General features: G+C 40.6%; 1 protein-coding gene across 3 annotated transcripts in view; it reads right to left on the bottom strand.

The window, feature by feature from the left end:
- The window catches only part of Cacna1e (calcium voltage-gated channel subunit alpha1 E), a 397594-nt gene that overhangs the window by 34319 nt on the left and 345775 nt on the right, over nt 1-17500 (bottom strand). For 2 of the 3 annotated variants that reach the window (XM_010630288.1, XM_033762127.1), the window contains 9 exons: nt 16143-16154; nt 14104-14200; nt 11106-11266; nt 10460-10597; nt 9417-9618; nt 8134-8298; nt 7561-7671; nt 3613-3696; nt 2743-2868 (listed from right to left, as the gene is read on the bottom strand). In XM_010630288.1, the coding sequence (XP_010628590.1) occupies nt 2743-2868; nt 3613-3696; nt 7561-7671; nt 8134-8298; nt 9417-9618; nt 10460-10597; nt 11106-11266; nt 14104-14200; nt 16143-16154 (1096 nt within the window). The remainder of the gene's footprint in view (nt 1-2742; nt 2869-3612; nt 3697-7560; nt 7672-8133; nt 8299-9416; nt 9619-10459; nt 10598-11105; nt 11267-14103; nt 14201-16142; nt 16155-17500) is intronic. The other variant, XM_033762128.1, reaches the window with a different exon arrangement.

Here is a 17500-nt window from a genome sequence, read left to right as displayed (position 1 = left end):
TCAGAAATGCAGCCCATATCTTCAAGAAAAGCTTGGAAAACTTTCTGGGCTCAGGATTTATCTTACTTGGCATGCAAAAGATTAATAATCTGAGCAATTGTGATGCAAATTACATAGCCAAGAATCCAGTTTTGGCTTTCAACTCCTTGTATTTCTCCTTCGTACTCCCACACCCAGTGTGGAAACCATCATGCAGAATCTGGAAGCAATGTGAAATGACTGGGGTCTCACTTGTTTGTCTATTCCTAGAAGGTTCTTTCATCTTCTGATGAAACATTTTTCAGTGCTTAAACCACCTTCCCTGCAATATTTCATTATGTTACATGGAAAAATCTCAAAAGCCTCTAAGCGTAAGCCACAACAAAACTTTGCCATGAAGCCATGTGGCATAAAATTCTACATTGTGCATACATGCTTACTGTCACTTTTGGATGACAGCTTATCAAAACAGTATGGGGGCAAGTGAAGGAGATACAAGGGAGGGAGCTGCCCTGGCTGGTTGGGGAAGGGTGTAGATATAAGGAAGTTTGGATCTTTAGTTTACTGCAGACCACTGTACTTTTGGAGTGATCTCAATAACCTCTCTGGCAGACAGCGCTACCATACGTCTCCACTCTGTCATGAGTGTGTACACCCGGAGTTACAGGAGACCAAATGAAGGCTTTCAGGCTGCTTGAGCAGGGCAGGGCATATCAACAGAGCTAATGAAATGAAAAGGCTTGTGATACTATTTACAAGTTGAATAAAGGATAAAATTAAAATGCAACTGAAAGCTGGTAGGAGAATTTCCCCTTCCAATAAAGTGCTGACTCCCAAGATCTAAAGGAAGGAATGGCTTTGTTTTCATAGAGGGAGACTCCACTGCTGAAGCCTGGCAGTAAGGGGGCAGGGCTTCGCACCACCTGGAATGCTGCTGCCTCCCATCCTTCCTTCCTGTCCTTGGTTTACCTTCTCCACTTCACAGTCTCCAGTCTCTATTCAACTTTTCCAACCCCCAGCTTTAGTGAGAATTCCAAAGATTCCATCTGTTCTCCTTTCTCGTCATGACATGAATTCTAACACAAAGTGAGGGGAAAGAGGGCAGAACATCCAAGCAGGGCTCAGGGGGGAAAACTGGATGATGTTCAGGACTGGGTCAGGGTATGGACAGACAGTAGCACAATGCTGTTTACATTGTGTTGCTTTCTGCTTTGTATTTGCAGAAGTAGCCTTTGTTAATCTGACTTTAAGAAATCAGTTTCTATACTCTGTCCCAGAACTGTTCTGAAAAGAAAACACCCATGTGTAACACAATGTCCCCTGAGGGAGACTCACCTGTATTGCCATTTTTGTTGTATTCACCAAAATAAACCAGTCATTTGGCCATCAATTTTTGACATCTCTTCCTTTAACCTCAATGATACATAGCTTCTCAGAGACTTGGTAATTGTGATAAAATGACAGGATGATATATTTCTTAAAAGACTTACTAACAACTGGATGCTTTTGTGTAGTCCTCTTAAAATAAAAAAGCATCTTTTCTCTCCCATTCTCAATTCAAATTCACATGAGACTCAGATGGTAACTTCTTGCTAAGGTTTTAGCTTTTTCCTCTGACCTCTAACTTTGGAAAAATGGTTTTCATTGAAGCGAGGCCTCCGTGGGAGTTAGTCCAAATAGGGTAGGAGGGAAATATCAAGGTTGTATGTGGGATCCCGAATATTTTTACATTGGTCTCGCATCTCAAACTCTGAAGAAATCAGTAATGATAAGGTCAGGTGACCTCCCTTTCCAAATGATGACAATGAATTCATAGGTTTGTGCTCTTCGGTTTAATTTCTAATTAAAGTATATAAATAAAATAAAGAAAACTTGGAGAATTCATGATTTCTCATCTTTGAATCATTTAATGTCACCAAATTTATTTTTAAACACATTCATTGAAAAACTTTGTTTTTTTTTTTTTCACAAGAGAGGAAGGGGCATTTAAACAATACTTAGGCATCCCAAACATTACAAAAAAACTAATTTATGATAATTGCTAGAGCCCAAAGATATTTAAATACGTTTGAGAAACTTCTTTTACTGGAAATCTCTGCCACTGAGCCTCAGGTACTGATTTTAATTTATATTTATTATGCATACACCTCTCTGTATGACCCCATGACTGTTTAAATGAAATTCACTATATTACTTGCCCAGAAATTTCTATTTGTAGGACACAGAGGTGACCATTAGCATATCACACAATCGATGGTTTGAGAAATAGATACTGATGAAGACACAGGGGGACTGAATATGAATCATCGTGCTATGAAACACAACTGAAAGAGTCCTAAAAAAAACTGTTACATAAAATAAAGTCACTGACAAGTCCTTGCAAATGTAGAGGACATCTGACTGCAGGTGGCTGGCTCTTTGTATCGGTAGGACTGCTGAGGGCAATTTGGAATACCCAAACAGGAAGCACACTTCCCAGAGCATGTACCTGGCCTCCTGGCCTGAGATACAAAGTCAAGCTGCTTTTGTAGAATATGATTCTATGCAGGAGACATGAGCCAATTACTGTCCAGAAAAGCCAGGCTGTAATTAAGTGCTACGGCATTCACTGACCACTTCCAATGAACACCCATTTTACCAGCTTCACTTCCCCAAAGGTGAAGGGACGGAAACACTGATGATGTTAGCCAGTGCTGCCTGTCAAGCTGTTTGATACAAAAGAGACATCTCAAGCCTCCGGGAAGATTGTCTGGTGCTTCTTACCTTGAAGGACTGAACAAAGGTCCAAAGTAAAATACGTATGGTGTAGCCCTGACGCAGAAGCTTTATGAGACGGGCAGCTCGGAAGAGCTTCAGAAAGCTCATATTGAAACCACTGGTGTTCACCAGCTGGTGGATCAAAAGGAAACATGTAATTAGTGGCATTATGGTCATTTAGAACAATCTAAGCACTAGTTATTTGTGTATTTATTCCTCATTCAGATCACAAAATAGAACACAGTCTTTGTCTTTCTTTTTTAACCCCAACTCCAGCAGATGGGCCCCCCAGTAGGTGCTTCTTAGCCTTCTATGCCCACCTTCTATTCCCAGCTCATGACAAGGGAAATATGCCTGCACCCATGAGACAAAACTGGCCTCCCTGGTCTCTACCACACAGTCTAAAAGCTACACATATATACCAAAAGAGCAGATTTAGTACTCCCTCTAACACATCACGGCCCTCCAAAATTCAGAGAATTACAATGAGGTTGCCAAGTGTTCTTGAGGATGAGCAAAGTTAGGGAAACTATTTAGGCCTAACAACTCTGAAGGCAAAGATACTTTACCTCTCGAGACTCCAGCAGAACACTGTGCACACTGGCTTTCTTCTAAACCTTATACTGCTCTATTTATCCCATTAGATGTCTGGTATTCAAGTCGTACAAATGAAACAAAGCCTTCCATGTGACCCAGGTGAGCTCCAGTTTGCATTCTTTGCCTAATGCTTAAGAGTGAAGAAATAAATTCCCAACACTTAAAGGGGGACATATTTGGTTTCGTGGGATAAAAATGAACCTACTGAGTAGAGAATTCTTTTTAAAAAATGCTACTCTGGAGCCAACCTTAAAGACAAGGACCTTTTGAGCCATTCACCTTGCTGTCTGTCAGGATAATTTCTGTGATACTGCCAATCACGGTGATGAAGTCAAAGATATTCCAGGTATCTCGGAAATAGTTCTGCAAGTGAGTTCAATCATAGGAACATTAGAAAAAGGATAAGAAAAAAATGCAAAGAAAGAAAAGAAAAGACATCTTTTATTACATAACTTTGTCACTTGGAATTAAAACTTGTCAATTCATGCACAAGTTCATTCTAACTTTGGCTTTAGTTTCCTATTTCTAACCAGAAATTCTATTTTTCCTTTACTAATTTGGGAATTTCTCATTTAGAAAGTGGTTCCATCACTATTTGAAGACTTTGTTTTTGAAACTGTCACTGTAAAGCTCATATATAAGTTTGTATAAATTTCTATTTTTAGAAATTTTTACTGAGGTACTATTCATAAACAAAAAGATGTAGAAATTCAATGTATACATTATGCTGTTTAGAGACAAGCACACACCTATGAAACATTCGCCATCACACAACTTTTAAATAATGCATACTGCATAAAGTGACCCTATAAAATTATAGTGCTGATTTTCAGCCAAAAACAGAATTCACACAAACAAGCCAAAAGTATCCTTCTAACTCCACTGAACATTTTCAAATTAACAACTGATTAATAGACTTCATTTTCTTCTCTTTTTGCTGTGACACCTTTTGAAAAGGTGGAACTATGTAAAAAAACAAAGAAGCAGTAATGAAATAAGTAGGATGAAGGAGAAGGAGGAGATACAAAGGACCTGAAAACCCCACCAAACAGACAACCACTACTTAGTCAGAGTAGACTGTGTGTCCATCTCTAGGCTGAGGCTAACACAGAGCTTGGGCTTGACTCCTTAAAACAGGACATTTAAGTGCTTTTAATCTTTATTTTCTGTGTGAGAAAATTGAGGCCTAGAGAAATCTAATTCCAAAGCCATATACACCACCAGAACATGCAGAGAAACTGATGCATTCTGCTTCATCAGAAAGCTTACTTTGCATTACAATACTTAGTTCATTGATGTTAGAGCAAATTCCTCAATTCTTAGAGCTCTTCTATTCTCAAACCTGAGATGAATATCCTAACTATTGGGTCACAGGTCTAGTTATCAAAGAATCAGAAGCTTTGAGTTCCAGTTGAGGATGCTTTACATAATAGCATACTGGAATATAAAATACATGGTGTAGAACCATACTGCTCCCTTTTAAATGTGATTTCACTTCCCATAAAATTTGCAGTTTTGAACCTGCAGTTCAAAAATATTAAATGGAGAATTCCAGAAATAAATAATTTGCAAGTTTTAAATTTCATAGACTTCAGAGTAAAATGATGAATTTTCACAACTTCCCACCCAGGACCTGAATCATTCCCCTCTTGTCCAGTGTATCCATGCTATATATGCTACCCACACAGTAGTCACATATTTGCTATCTTGAGTGTCAGATCAATTGCTGTGTACCACAGTGCTTGAGTTCAGTAACCCTCATTTTATTTAATGCCCCAAACACAAGAGTATTGGCATTGTCCATTCAGATATACCAAAGAGAAACTGTAAAATGCCTCCTTGGGGTGAAAAGGAGAAAATTCTCAAATTAATAATAAAAACTATAGTCATGTGCCACATAATGACATTTTTATCTTAGTGTGTGTATGTACACTCTCTGCTATTTATACAAGGCCAGATCTCTTAACAACATGTCTCTCAGAATTTACTTTCATTTAGAGATGTATGGCTGTAAAGAGTTCTGTAACATCTGCAATTTCAAGCATTACTGGGGATTTTGAAATGTATTCCTGGTAGATAAGAGGGGAAATACTGTGTACGTCAGGAGGTTATTGTGAGCATTGAAGTCAGAGAGACCAGGATTTGAATCCTGGCTCTGCTTTTCACTAACCTTGTGTAAAGATTTCATTCTTTCTGAGCTCCAGCTTATCCATAAAAGAAGAAAGTAATAATACCTCTCTCATGTAATTGTCATGAAGATAAAGTGAATATGTAAAGCACTTGAAACTTAGTAGGCTATACAATTTACATTACTTCTTTCTGTCTTCTTGTTTGCTTCCCTTTTTATTCCCATCTTGCTTTTCAATTCTATTGCCTTTTATCATGTAATCTTTCTTTCATTAAGCTTATTGGTATATTTTAGGTACACAATACTTATATTCATCATTATGATCTTGTACCTTTACATGATGTATCTTGGTTTTTATTTTTTTCCCCATTCCCCTGCCCTCCCTTCACCACCTCCACTGCTCCCTATTTACAAAGACTTTGTTTCCACGTCTTTCCTTTTCTCAAATTTTTCTTTTTCCTGCCTCCCTTTCCCCTATCCCTCCCACTTCCCCTACTCCTTTAGATATTTTATCATGTAATCTTTAAAAAGTTATACAATTTTTTCTGGCATGCAATTGCCTCATTGAAAAACAACAATAATAATGGCAATAATGATACTGATGTGGATTTCAGAGTCATTGAGAAGATAAAGCATATAACTGGGGTATTCTGAACATCTAGAATACTGTGTCTTGTACAGACTTTGGGGACCAGTGGTGCCATTTATAGTATGAACGCCTCTAAAATGAAAACGAAAACTGGGGTGAGGATGGGAAGAAGGCAGGCTTCAGGCCCAAAGGCTTTGATTAAGCCTGTAAGTATGTATTTAACATTCACCATAATTAGACTTGTAATTGGGGGCTAAGTCACAGACAATGTCAGTGCTACTTGCAAGCCATCAAGATACATAGAGAAACTTCCCTGTTGTGGCTCTGGCATCTCACTCTTTTTCAATTCACGCTACTCAGGGGTGGTTTGTTTTATAAAAGTATCTTTGTTGGTGGTAGTTTCTTTTTACCTTGCTTTTTCAAATCTCAAAACACTCAAAAAGGAATCAAGTAAACCACAATGCAGCCCCCTGCAAAGGGTTCCCTTCAACTCTCCACCCCAAACAATCAAATTAATGGTGTTTCAAAGAACCAGAAGGAGATCAAAAGCAACCTCTACAATCAACACTGACAATTATCAAACCCAGCCCAGAGGCCCTGTTAAATCTGCTGGCAGACACACACTTATTCAGATCAGCAGCAAAGTTTTTCTTTTTCCAGGGAAAACCATACACACATATAATTTGAAATGGCAGCTCATAACCTAAATAAGTGTGAAGCAGCTATCAAGTGGGCTTATCAGCATCCTACTGAACTCACAATACACACTGAAGCAAGAGAGGGGAGGAAGAGAGGATTATTATTTTATAGGACACTGAAACAAAGGACCATGTTTTCTTAACACTCTTGAGGGCAGATGCAAAGAATTCACCAAACAATTATAATTAGTAATTGAAGAAAAGTAAAAGGAGAGCTCATGCCAGAAAAACTCATCACCTCCCCCTGCAAACCCAATTCCAGAACCCTCCTCCCACCCACAAACCCCTTAAAGGTCACCGGCCTTTATAAATAGTAGTAATAAATATTTCTTTTCGTTGGTAGAAATTATTTTTCATGCTATTCATGGGAGGAGAACTAATAGATAAAATCTATTATTTACTACATTTGAAGCTAGAGGGACAGATATTTTTCATCTGAGTCATAAAGTTATTATACCTTTAGCAGTAAATAAGCACTCAAGGTTTATTAGTGCAATCTTTGTTTTGCTCCTTTGCACATAAACTGCAGCTTTAAAAAGCTCGGTGATGGCCATTCCTTAGCTGCAGATAGGATTGACAAGATCAGGTTGATGGTTAGATAAGCATGGAACCAGGAAGCTGGTTTCTCTTGCCCTTTCTCTTATCCCCCATCGCATATTGTCCTATCTCCATGGCAGTTTATTGAGCTCACAGGTGGGTAGATGTTTGAACTATTTCTGGAATAGCAGTAGCCACCCCTTCCAACAAAATCTGGGAATGCACCCCCCAAAAAAGAAGACAGGCCCATTGCTGGGATGGATTTATCGACCTACCAAGAAGCCAAAAGCGATGACCTTCAGGACACATTCCAGGGAAAACACCATGGTGAAGGCAATATTCAGGTACTTTAGGGCCAGCTCATAGGTACAGGGAGCAGAATAATACTGCCAGGACAAGAAGAGACAGTCAGCACCTTAAGGTGAGGTGAATAATACATGTCACCAAGGATAGCCACCTCTCAATCTGAGCTTATGGGGAACCTTGGCATGTGTTACAGGAGGAGATTGAGTGCTAGAGGGGAAAATTACACATTCTGTGTGGCAAAACAAAGCCAAACACAGATCCATGCCCCACCCACCTAGACTACTTAATAGCAAAACAACCAGTCTGCCTAGAGATAGATGCAGGCAAGGCAGTAACATTTTGTAGAGGATATTTTACCATTTAGTATTAAACAAGACACTCCGTTAGACCCTAAGTGTCTAAGGGCATTTTCCACTGGGACCCTGAATCCAATGGAAAAATGAGAGGCAACAGCCTGGCACTTTAGAAGGCTTTCACAGTATTTCTGAGAATACACAGTTGCTCAGGGAAGAAACAGTTACTAGGGTTCACTTTCCTCTTACCTTCATCATCAGCACCACAGTGTTCAAGGCAATCATGGCCATGATAGTGTACTCGAAGGATGGAGACACCACAAAGTGCCACACACGGTACTGGAAGGTGTGCCTGTTCTGTGGCATGTAGCGGGTGAGCGGTTTGGCGCTGATGGCAAAGTCAATGCAAGCCCGCTGTAGAGAAGTCACAGTTATTAGTCCTGGCTCAGACTCCTACACCTTGCACATGGTGGGCTCTCTGACAACAGATCTACAGGTTGAGAATTCTTTACGTGAAATGCATAGAACTAGAAATATTTGGGATTTCAGATTTTTTTTACAATTTTTGAATATTTGCTATCTTGGAATGTGGAAACACAATAGTCATATTTCATGTATGCCTAATACAGATGGCCTAAAATAATTTTATATAGCATTTTTAATAATTGTATGCATGGAAGTTTCATGATGTAGAATTTTCCATGTGTAGTGTCATGTTGCTCAAAAAGTTTTGAATTTTGGAAATTTTTGGATTTTTGGATTAGAGATGCTCAACTTATATCTGTCTATGTACTCCTCTTATAGTCCCTAACAGTTTCTATTGTTCAACAACAAGAAAATCATATAAGAAATCCTATAATTTACCAAAACTATGCTTGTTCTTGGAAAAACAGCCATAAGGCATAGTCCCTACCCTTAGAGAAAATATATATGTCCTGAAGAACACACAACACACAATATGGGAAAAGTTTTCACCAACTGTTCCTCAGACAAAGGTCTACTATCTAGAATATATAAAGAACTTTAAAGAATCAGATACCTCAAATCTAAAGACCTAATCAAAAAATGGACATCTGAAACAAACAGATATTTCTCAGACAAAGAAGTAGAAAAAGCAGATAAACACAGGAAAAAATGTTCACATCACTGGTCATTTAAAAGATGCAAATGAAAACAACACTGAGATGCCATCTCATCCAGAAAGAATGGCTGCTATCATGAATTCAATAAAAAAGGAAAGCACATGTTTTCATACTATCTGTGTGGCACATATCTTTTCCTTCCAAACTATTATGTTTAAGGTAGAGACTGAATCTTAAAATACTTCACGTTCCACCTTTTAGTTCTCTGTGCCTCACACTTGGGCCTTAAACAGAGAGAGTGCTCAAAAAATGTGTTTAATGGTATTCTCTATGTTGTCTCTATAACCCCATAATAAATTCAGGACAATGTAGTCTTTTTTTCTTGATCACAGGCTCCAGGGTCCTTTCTGAAGCTCCTGCAGTCCCTCATCATAGACGACCTATTGTTACCTCATTCTTCTCCAGGCTACACTCCTCCATCATCTTGTCTCCTTGCTCCTGGAAGGTGATGATGATCAGAGCCACGAAGATATTGACAAAGAAGAAAGGAAAGACCACAAAGTAGACCACATAAAAGATGGACATTTCCATGCGATTGCTGCGGCTTGGGCCTCGGTCCTCCTCTGTCACATCTACCGAATGCTGCAGAACCCTGTGGGGTCAAGATGAGGGAGCACAAGATGGCAGATGACAGAATTAGGAGCCATACCACCTATTACATCTCTTTAGCAGGTTTCTTCAACTGTACAGATCCTCCCTTATTTTTTTGGGGGGGTGGTCCATAACCAAGTTGGCAAAGACCTGTTTATACCTCAACTGCTGTTTCTAGCCCCCTTTTCTATCTGTAACCAAATCCCAAGCAACAGAATTTTCATAGCAACACTGCATAGTTTAAGTTATCATATTCAATACCAAGGAACTATTGGATTACTACTTGACATTTTTCTGCCAGTTAGAGTATGCTGTCTCCATAAAGTGATACCTTAGTCACGGCTAGGTTTCTCAAGAATTAGCCTTCAGCTGTGGGTAGTGCAGAAACTTGCATTCTGATGTCTTCTCCATAAGATGTATGATGTGTCTGTGGGTTTTACCAGCTCATCCTTACCTCTCCATCCATTCTCGGGCTCTTAGGTACAGGGCCAACTTGGAGAATAAATCTGTCTAAAATAGCCTCCAGAGATTCTCCCAAGAGATGGAGAGCTGTTGAAAATTCATTTGTTCTATAGGAGTCAGATGGCTCCACATGAGTACTTAATAACTGGCTAAAACAGCCAGGTTTCAAATATTTCCCTTTGTTTTGCCCTTCTTCACCTTTACCTGAAGCCTTTTTTATCTTTCTTCTCTTCTGCCTGTCTCACTCACTCATAAGCACTTACTTTCCTGAGTGCAATAACAAAGGGTTAGCTTTGTTCCTCGTGAATCAGCTTCTCAAGGCACCACGTGGTCCTATCCCAGCTCAAAGATAAGTGTACCAACCACAACCCAGAACTCACTGAGGCCATCCTTCCCCAGTGGAAACTGTGAAGAGGGTCAGCAGGGCCCAGATAATGTTGTCATAATGAAATTCATGGCGCTTCCATTCCCGGCCCTTCACCTCCATCTTGTTTTTCTCATGGTCTACATAGTTGCCTCTAAAATCAGAGGAAAAATGGGAAAGGGTCTCTTTACTACAACTCATGGAAGAACCATAAAATACCATAGATTTCAAGAACATGGGTAACAATGACTACCACACAAATGTAAGGAAGAAGGAAACCATAGAATAAAAGTGGGAGTGACGTTCAATCACTATGAGATGAAATCTCAACCCTTTCATTAGTTACTGTGTAACCATCAGCAATTCAAATTTTTAATTTGTTTCAACTTCTGTTATATACAGATAAAACCCATCTCAATAGATCATTATAAGAATTTAAATAAAAAACTGAGTGTAAACTATCTTTTACCACATTTGACACAAAAAAATGTTCTCAATACAATTTACCAAGTTCCTATTTTATGTTTCTACTGAAAGAAGAGAGGAGATAGAGAGGAAGGAGAGAGAGTCAACCCGTGGAGGACAGAAAATGTCGTGTAGAACATGTTCTCATCAGAACACGTTGCAGCAAAAAATGCATGGTAGGTGCAGGTGGCACTTACATGCACTCCTTCTCTGTGTCCTTGGAACTGTCTGTGCAATAAAAGAACTTTCCCTTGAAGAGCTGAACTGCGATGACAGCAAAGATGAACATGAAGAGCTTGTAGACAATGAGTATGTTGAAGACATTCTTCAAGGAGGTCACCACACAGTCAAACACAGCCTGTGGACAGCAGCAAAGGGTCCTGGTGAATGAGACCTGTGACAACCTCCGTACCTGCCCAGAGCTGAGGTGGAGGTAGGCCCACACCACCACCCAGCATCACTAACAAACTGTCCCAGGAGATATCAATCCATTAAGGAAGGGATGACACTCATGGAACTAAACTGCCTTCCAAGAGTGTCATGATGTCAAGGACTTGCCCCTTGGAAGGGAAGCACACTCTGAAAAGAAACCCAAGGCAATAAACCTAAACCTGATAACATAAAGTAACAGAGGGGTTCTTTGTGGGATCCCAGTAGGATACTCAGTCCAAAGCACAGAACTTTATGCTGGAAGAGGTCTTTGAGATCACTTAGTCCATTTTAACCATTAAACAGATTGTCCCTGACCTATTTCACAAATTTATTCATGTGCTGACTGTGTTTTCTCTTTATCCTTCCCAAATAGATCAGGGAGCAATAGTACAGTATAATCTTTGTTCATTTCAGTGATACTTTGTCATATGTCCATCCATTTGTTCTGATTATATTCAATTCCTCATTTAAATGTCCTTTAGTTTAAAGCTAGCATAAAAATAATAGAGGAGACGTGAGGACCAAGACTTGTCTGACTTAGAGATGAGGATGAGAATGGATGGAACCAGGCATTTGCACTTCAGTTAAAAGATGCTAGGTCTCCAGAGACCTCCATTCTAAGCCCTAAATGGTAAAGAATTACACGAAAGTGCAGTACATTTCAAGCCATTTCTAGGTTATTTTCTAGGTTTTTAGGTTTAGCTCACTGCAAGAAGAGTCTAACCCTACAGTGGCCCCACATTTGTGCAGTTGCTTCTCCACAGCACTGGGTAAAGCATCGCTGGTTTAATTAGTTCAACACTGCAGGGAATGTGAGTGACACACAGCCCTGTGGAATCATCAGAGACACCCACGTCTCCCTCAGGTTATCATGCTGTGGAGAGGGGAACCAGCACTCTATTTAACAGAATTAACCAAGGTCGAGGTCGCCCTTCTCCAGCCTGTTAACTAATCTCATCAAGCTGCCCATAGCCTCCCTAGGATCCACAGATGCCTGCACTGCAGCTGACAACTATGGTTGGGGCCCCAGGAAAGGAGCACAAAGAGAGAGTATGGCTAGTTACAAGCCAAGCCGTCTGCTGGGCTTGTGGCAGGTCCCATTTCAGGGGGGAAATAAGGGGGGCCCCTTCCTTAGATGCTTAAGTATTTCCTACTGGGAGTCCATACAGTGTTCCAGGGTCTTGGTTCTAAGAGAAAGCCATGTCTTGGCTAGTTTGGGCCTTTCAGAAATGACTTTCCTTCTGTCTTCTGCCTTTGATAAATCTAGTTTGTTTTGACTCCTCTATGTAGATCACGGAGAGAAAGGAAAGCAGAGCTCTGAGACCAAGCAGAGGTTTGGGTTAGGGATGAAGTTGGTAGGGAGCATCAGAGGTTACAAGAACCCAATAGGAAATGAGAAAGGGGATGCAGGCAAGTGTCAAGATCAAAGCTTTCTGTTCTCTGGGGCAGGCATAGGAGAGAGCAGGCCCACACATGCCAGAAGAATTGTTGAGTTCACTTGAAGGGACCACTCAAATCAGTTCATCTGTCCACATCACAAATATGTGTTAGGGTTTTCAAGTCGGAAGTCTAAGAATAATTTGCCATAGGTCATATAGCTCCTACATCTGAGCCTAGGATTAACAAGGGCTCTTTCCCATGGTGACGAGGATTCTCAAACAGGACTGTATTTAGAAGGCAGATTCCCAGCCTCTCCCCCAGAAAGTCTGGTTTTATTGCACTGGGGTGACCCAGGTACTTGCATTTGAAGAAGTATCTAAGTGATCCTCGTGCAGGTAGCCTATAGCCCACACTTCGAGGCACTGCACTATTCTTTACGACTCTGTAAGCAGGTAATTAAATCTGCTTCTGTGAAAGTACCCTGATGCAGCCCTTAAAGATTGGTTTGTCCCTGGTGTCGAGGCTTGCTCTTCTGGTCATGTGACCCTGGAAGCAGCAGCAGGGCTGAAAGGCTAGAAAGTGGGAGCTGCAAAGTCTCAGAAATTCGGAAAGAACTTCTCTCCTATGGAGCTGTAGCTTTTACTAACGGCAACATGTTGGCAGGGGAGAAGGCAGGACGAAGGTGAGTCCAACACACTAGCAAACTGAAATGGAACAGCACACCCTGAGAGTGAGGAAGATCGTGAAAGGTTGGCACCCAGAGAGTATGAGCAAGGAAGGTAGTGGACAAGGAATCTGGGTAAGACCCAGGTCCTGCCAATAGGAAGAATTTTAATTAGGGTAACTCAAACCCACTTACCCGTTAATCTGCTGCTTGTGTCAAAAATGGACTATGTGTCCTTGGAGAAGTTACTGGCCTGTCTGCACCCCTCCCCCAAATATGAGAGCGTAGACCTAGAATTAGACCTAGATCCCTTCCTCCTCTAAATTCATAATTTTTTTTAAAAACATCCCCCAGTTACCCAGCTTACCCTAGTACATAGTCTGCAACACCTTTAAAGGGCTCCCATGGCTTCCATTTTCGTGTTCTGGGTCCACTTTAATGACATAAGTTTCAGGACAAAGACACACATGGATGACATGGCACTAAAGAGTACAAGATATTGCCTGGATCTGGACTCAAGAGCCAAAAGCCCTCATACTAATTGTTTTTTGGATGTTGGGTATTTTCCTTTGGAACTAAGAAATGAGCTCAGGGAGATGAAGAGTACCTTAATCCCTGTATGAGAAAAATAAATTCCCAAGATGAATTCTTCAATTCACTTTAGCCATGACTAGAAGACGAGAGAAGAGGCTGTGATGAGAACAAACTGAAAACATTACCTTGAGCTTGGGCAAACGTTTAATTGTTTTCAAGGGCCTCAGAACTCGGAGCACCCGCAGAGACTTGATGGTCTTGATGTCACGGCCCTTGTTGGTTCTACAGGGGAGACACCACCAGCAAGTTATTTTAAAAAGGGGGAGAAATAAAAGCAACTGCCACACTTTCGCATTACTAACAACAGGGTAAAAGGATGAGATGTGAGTACGAGGTCAGCAATTGGGCCAGTGTAGACTCCTCTAGGGACACTCTACAAAAAAATGCTACAGGAACATTCTCCAGTCACTCCCCAGAGTGCATGCACATACGCACATCCATGTGCACTTATAGCCACATATGCATATCCATGTTCACAGACAGTCCCTGACACGCTATGATTCAAATTTCAATTTTTTCTACTTGGTGGTGCAAAGGTGGTATGCATTCAGTAGAAACTTTACTTCAAATTTTGATCTTTTCCTGGGCTAAAGCCATGCAGTACAACATTCTCCCCCAGTGCTGGGCAGCCACTGCTTCAGTCAGCCACGAGATCATGAGGGTAAATAATACTCTATTGTGTTGCTGAGCTATGATACTTGATAGGTAGATGTATTAAATGTATTTTCAACTTTTGGTGGATTTACTGGGACAAAACTCTAGCATAAGTTAAGGAACACCTGTGTACAGACACTGAGAAGCACATAGGTACACTTGCACGGCCACACACACACACACACACATGCAAGCACAGAGTGGAATGCACTTATATACATTAATAATTCTTCTCCCTAACAGCCAGCCTAATGCTGCGCATTACCACACTGGCAAATAAAATGAAATGTTAAGTGGGGAATACAATCAGTGGCCCAGTTTGGATCCCCACTGCACTACTGCAACTAGTCCAGTGCTTTTCCAGTAGCAACTTCTCAAATGATAATCGCTGTTGTGAATGGGGCTCCAGGGCCAACCTTATCAGGGCACTGGACTTGGTCTAGGTGTGTTACCTCTGCACAGTTCATCATGGTGAGAAGAACAAGGTGAGGAGGGGTAGTGGGGAATATGACACCCTGTGGGAGCCACCCCATCTAGAGAAAGCATGTCGTACCACCTTCTTGACAGGACCTTGGCTCACACCCCAGTATTTCCCGGTGGTTGGCTCGTCTCAGGGTCCCTTCAATCTCAGATACTCTGAACCTAGCACAAGCTTCACAGAGCCACTCCAGGTGGAGCAGTCAGGCCCTGCTCACCTTTATTTTATGATACAGGTAATGACTGCTCTTACTCAACCTCTTAGAAATGTTTGCTCCTAATAGACAAAACACATTTCTCCTTTTATTTCCAGGAATGAATGAATAAATCAACTTGCATTTCTCCTTCCTCCCTGTACATCCCCTGAGATCTTTACATTCAATTCAAATCATTGCAATTTGTAAAACATGCAGGTGGTGGAAAACAAGACTAAATAGTGAGGTTGAGCTCTGGTTCCTTCCTTGCGTTAGCCCAGATTACTACTATGCCAACAGTAAGGAAAGATGACATAGAATATCATGAGGAAATGACAAGGGATTCTGCCTCAATTTTGTCCCGGCATACCCCCCCACCAACCCCAGCTCGGAAGGGATCAGTCTGTCTGTTCTTTCACATAAGGTAAGGCAGGAAGACATTTAATAGAACTCTAGGCACGTTGACTTTGCCCATAAATTAATTTTAAGACTGTCTTAATGGTCATACCCCATAACCTACAAGTCATTTTTATTTATTTCTCCATCTGAATAAAAAGAATCTAAAAGTATCAAATTGATATAGATTTTTTTGCATCCAGAGCCTCTGGCATATTTTTTAAACTATTACATATCCAAAAGAGGCAGCTATTAAGTCAAACATTACCCAAACTATTTCTCAAGAAGTCTTGGTAGCTCCAAGTTTTTAATCCTTTGGATATCAATGAAAACACACCACTCCTTTCTCACTGAGTCAGCTCCTCCCCTCCCCACCATAGTTTCTCCCTCCTCCAACCCCCTCCTCCCATCTTTTATTAAAAAAAAAATTCAAACATATTTACCCCAAAGCATTCCTAAGGAGGATCCAGTCAGAAAGCAGTAATAAAAAGGGGTAGGGAATGGAGAGAAAGACGACAGTCAGAAAACTCCAATGAGAACAGAGATCATAACAGCAACAGCACCTGCCCACAGCCTTGCACGTGTGAGCCCACAGGGTTTGTAAAAGGAAGGACCAAGCACTACAAGTCCTGTCCCAACCACAGGGAGAAAGGTCCTTTGAAAGCACTGGTGGAACTGCCTCTAAATCAGTGGCATTCCAAATCTCAGCCTATGGCCATTGGAGCCTAACTTAATGGAAATTTTTCAAGTGCAGACTTTTCATTTTCTGAATAGTTTTCAAACAAAAACACTGTTTCTAGTGGATATATAAGAAACCAAGCTAGAAGAATTATACCTCTGATTATACCTCTGCATAATTCCTGTTCTTAGGGAAAAGCATTTCAAGCTCATTTCAAGAGCATAGCTGCCCTTAGCAGGGCTTCATCTCAAGAAGAACCACTCTGACAGGACTACTCTGGTGCTTAGGTGACCAATATCACTAAACCACTTGGAAATTAGGAGGTTGTAGAAAAAGCTGCCATTTCATAAATTATTTGTTGTGAGTTATTTACTGTGCAGATGAAGGAAATCATCACTGATCTAGTGGCGAGTCACACTAAGTCAAAGCATGTCTCTGAGATAGAAATAACTTAATTTTAACATTTTGCATAATTATTGTTTCCTCTGTGCTACACTTTATGTTTTGTTCTCTTTTTCAGGACCGGGGATCAAACTCAGGTCCTTGCACTTGTGAGGCAGGAGGCCGAACCACTGAGCTAAACCCCAGGCCCCTTGTGCTACACTATAGTGCAAATCTTTCTTAATGTTCCTAGTAACCTTAGGACATGGGTTTTACCCTTTTGTTTCACAGCTGAGGTTCAGAGAGGTTAAGATGCCCAGTGTCAGCTGGAAGAACTGGGACTTGAAGGCAAATATGGATGATGCTTGGAGCTGTCTCAAGATTTCCCATCTTGGCCCATTGCTATGAAGAAATACCCAAAATTCAGGCTTCCGTTATTTTTTCTCCCTAATTTTTTTCTATGTAACAAAAAACTAGATTATACTACTTGCTATATATCATGAGCAAAAAATTTTAATGCCCATCTATTCAGTAAACAAATCCAATTTCAACATTATATTAATTTCTGCTGTGAATTCCAAATGAATGGTTATGTGGGAATGAAACCCAAGGCTTTACCTTTAATTTTTTTTTTTCTTTTTGGTACTGGGAATTGTGCTTGTGAGGCAAGTGGCAGAACCACTGATCTAAATCCCTGGCCCTAGACCTTTAAATTCCGTTTTTTTTTTTTTTTTTTTTTTT

The sequence above is a fragment of the Fukomys damarensis genome, unplaced genomic scaffold, assembly GCF_012274545.1.
Source record: "Fukomys damarensis isolate Sample0158 unplaced genomic scaffold, DMR_v1.0_HiC HiC_scaffold_11, whole genome shotgun sequence".
NCBI classification, from domain to species: domain Eukaryota; kingdom Metazoa; phylum Chordata; class Mammalia; order Rodentia; family Bathyergidae; genus Fukomys; species Fukomys damarensis.
Note: the sequence above shows the minus strand (reverse complement) of the source record. Positions and strands in the feature narration are given on the sequence as shown.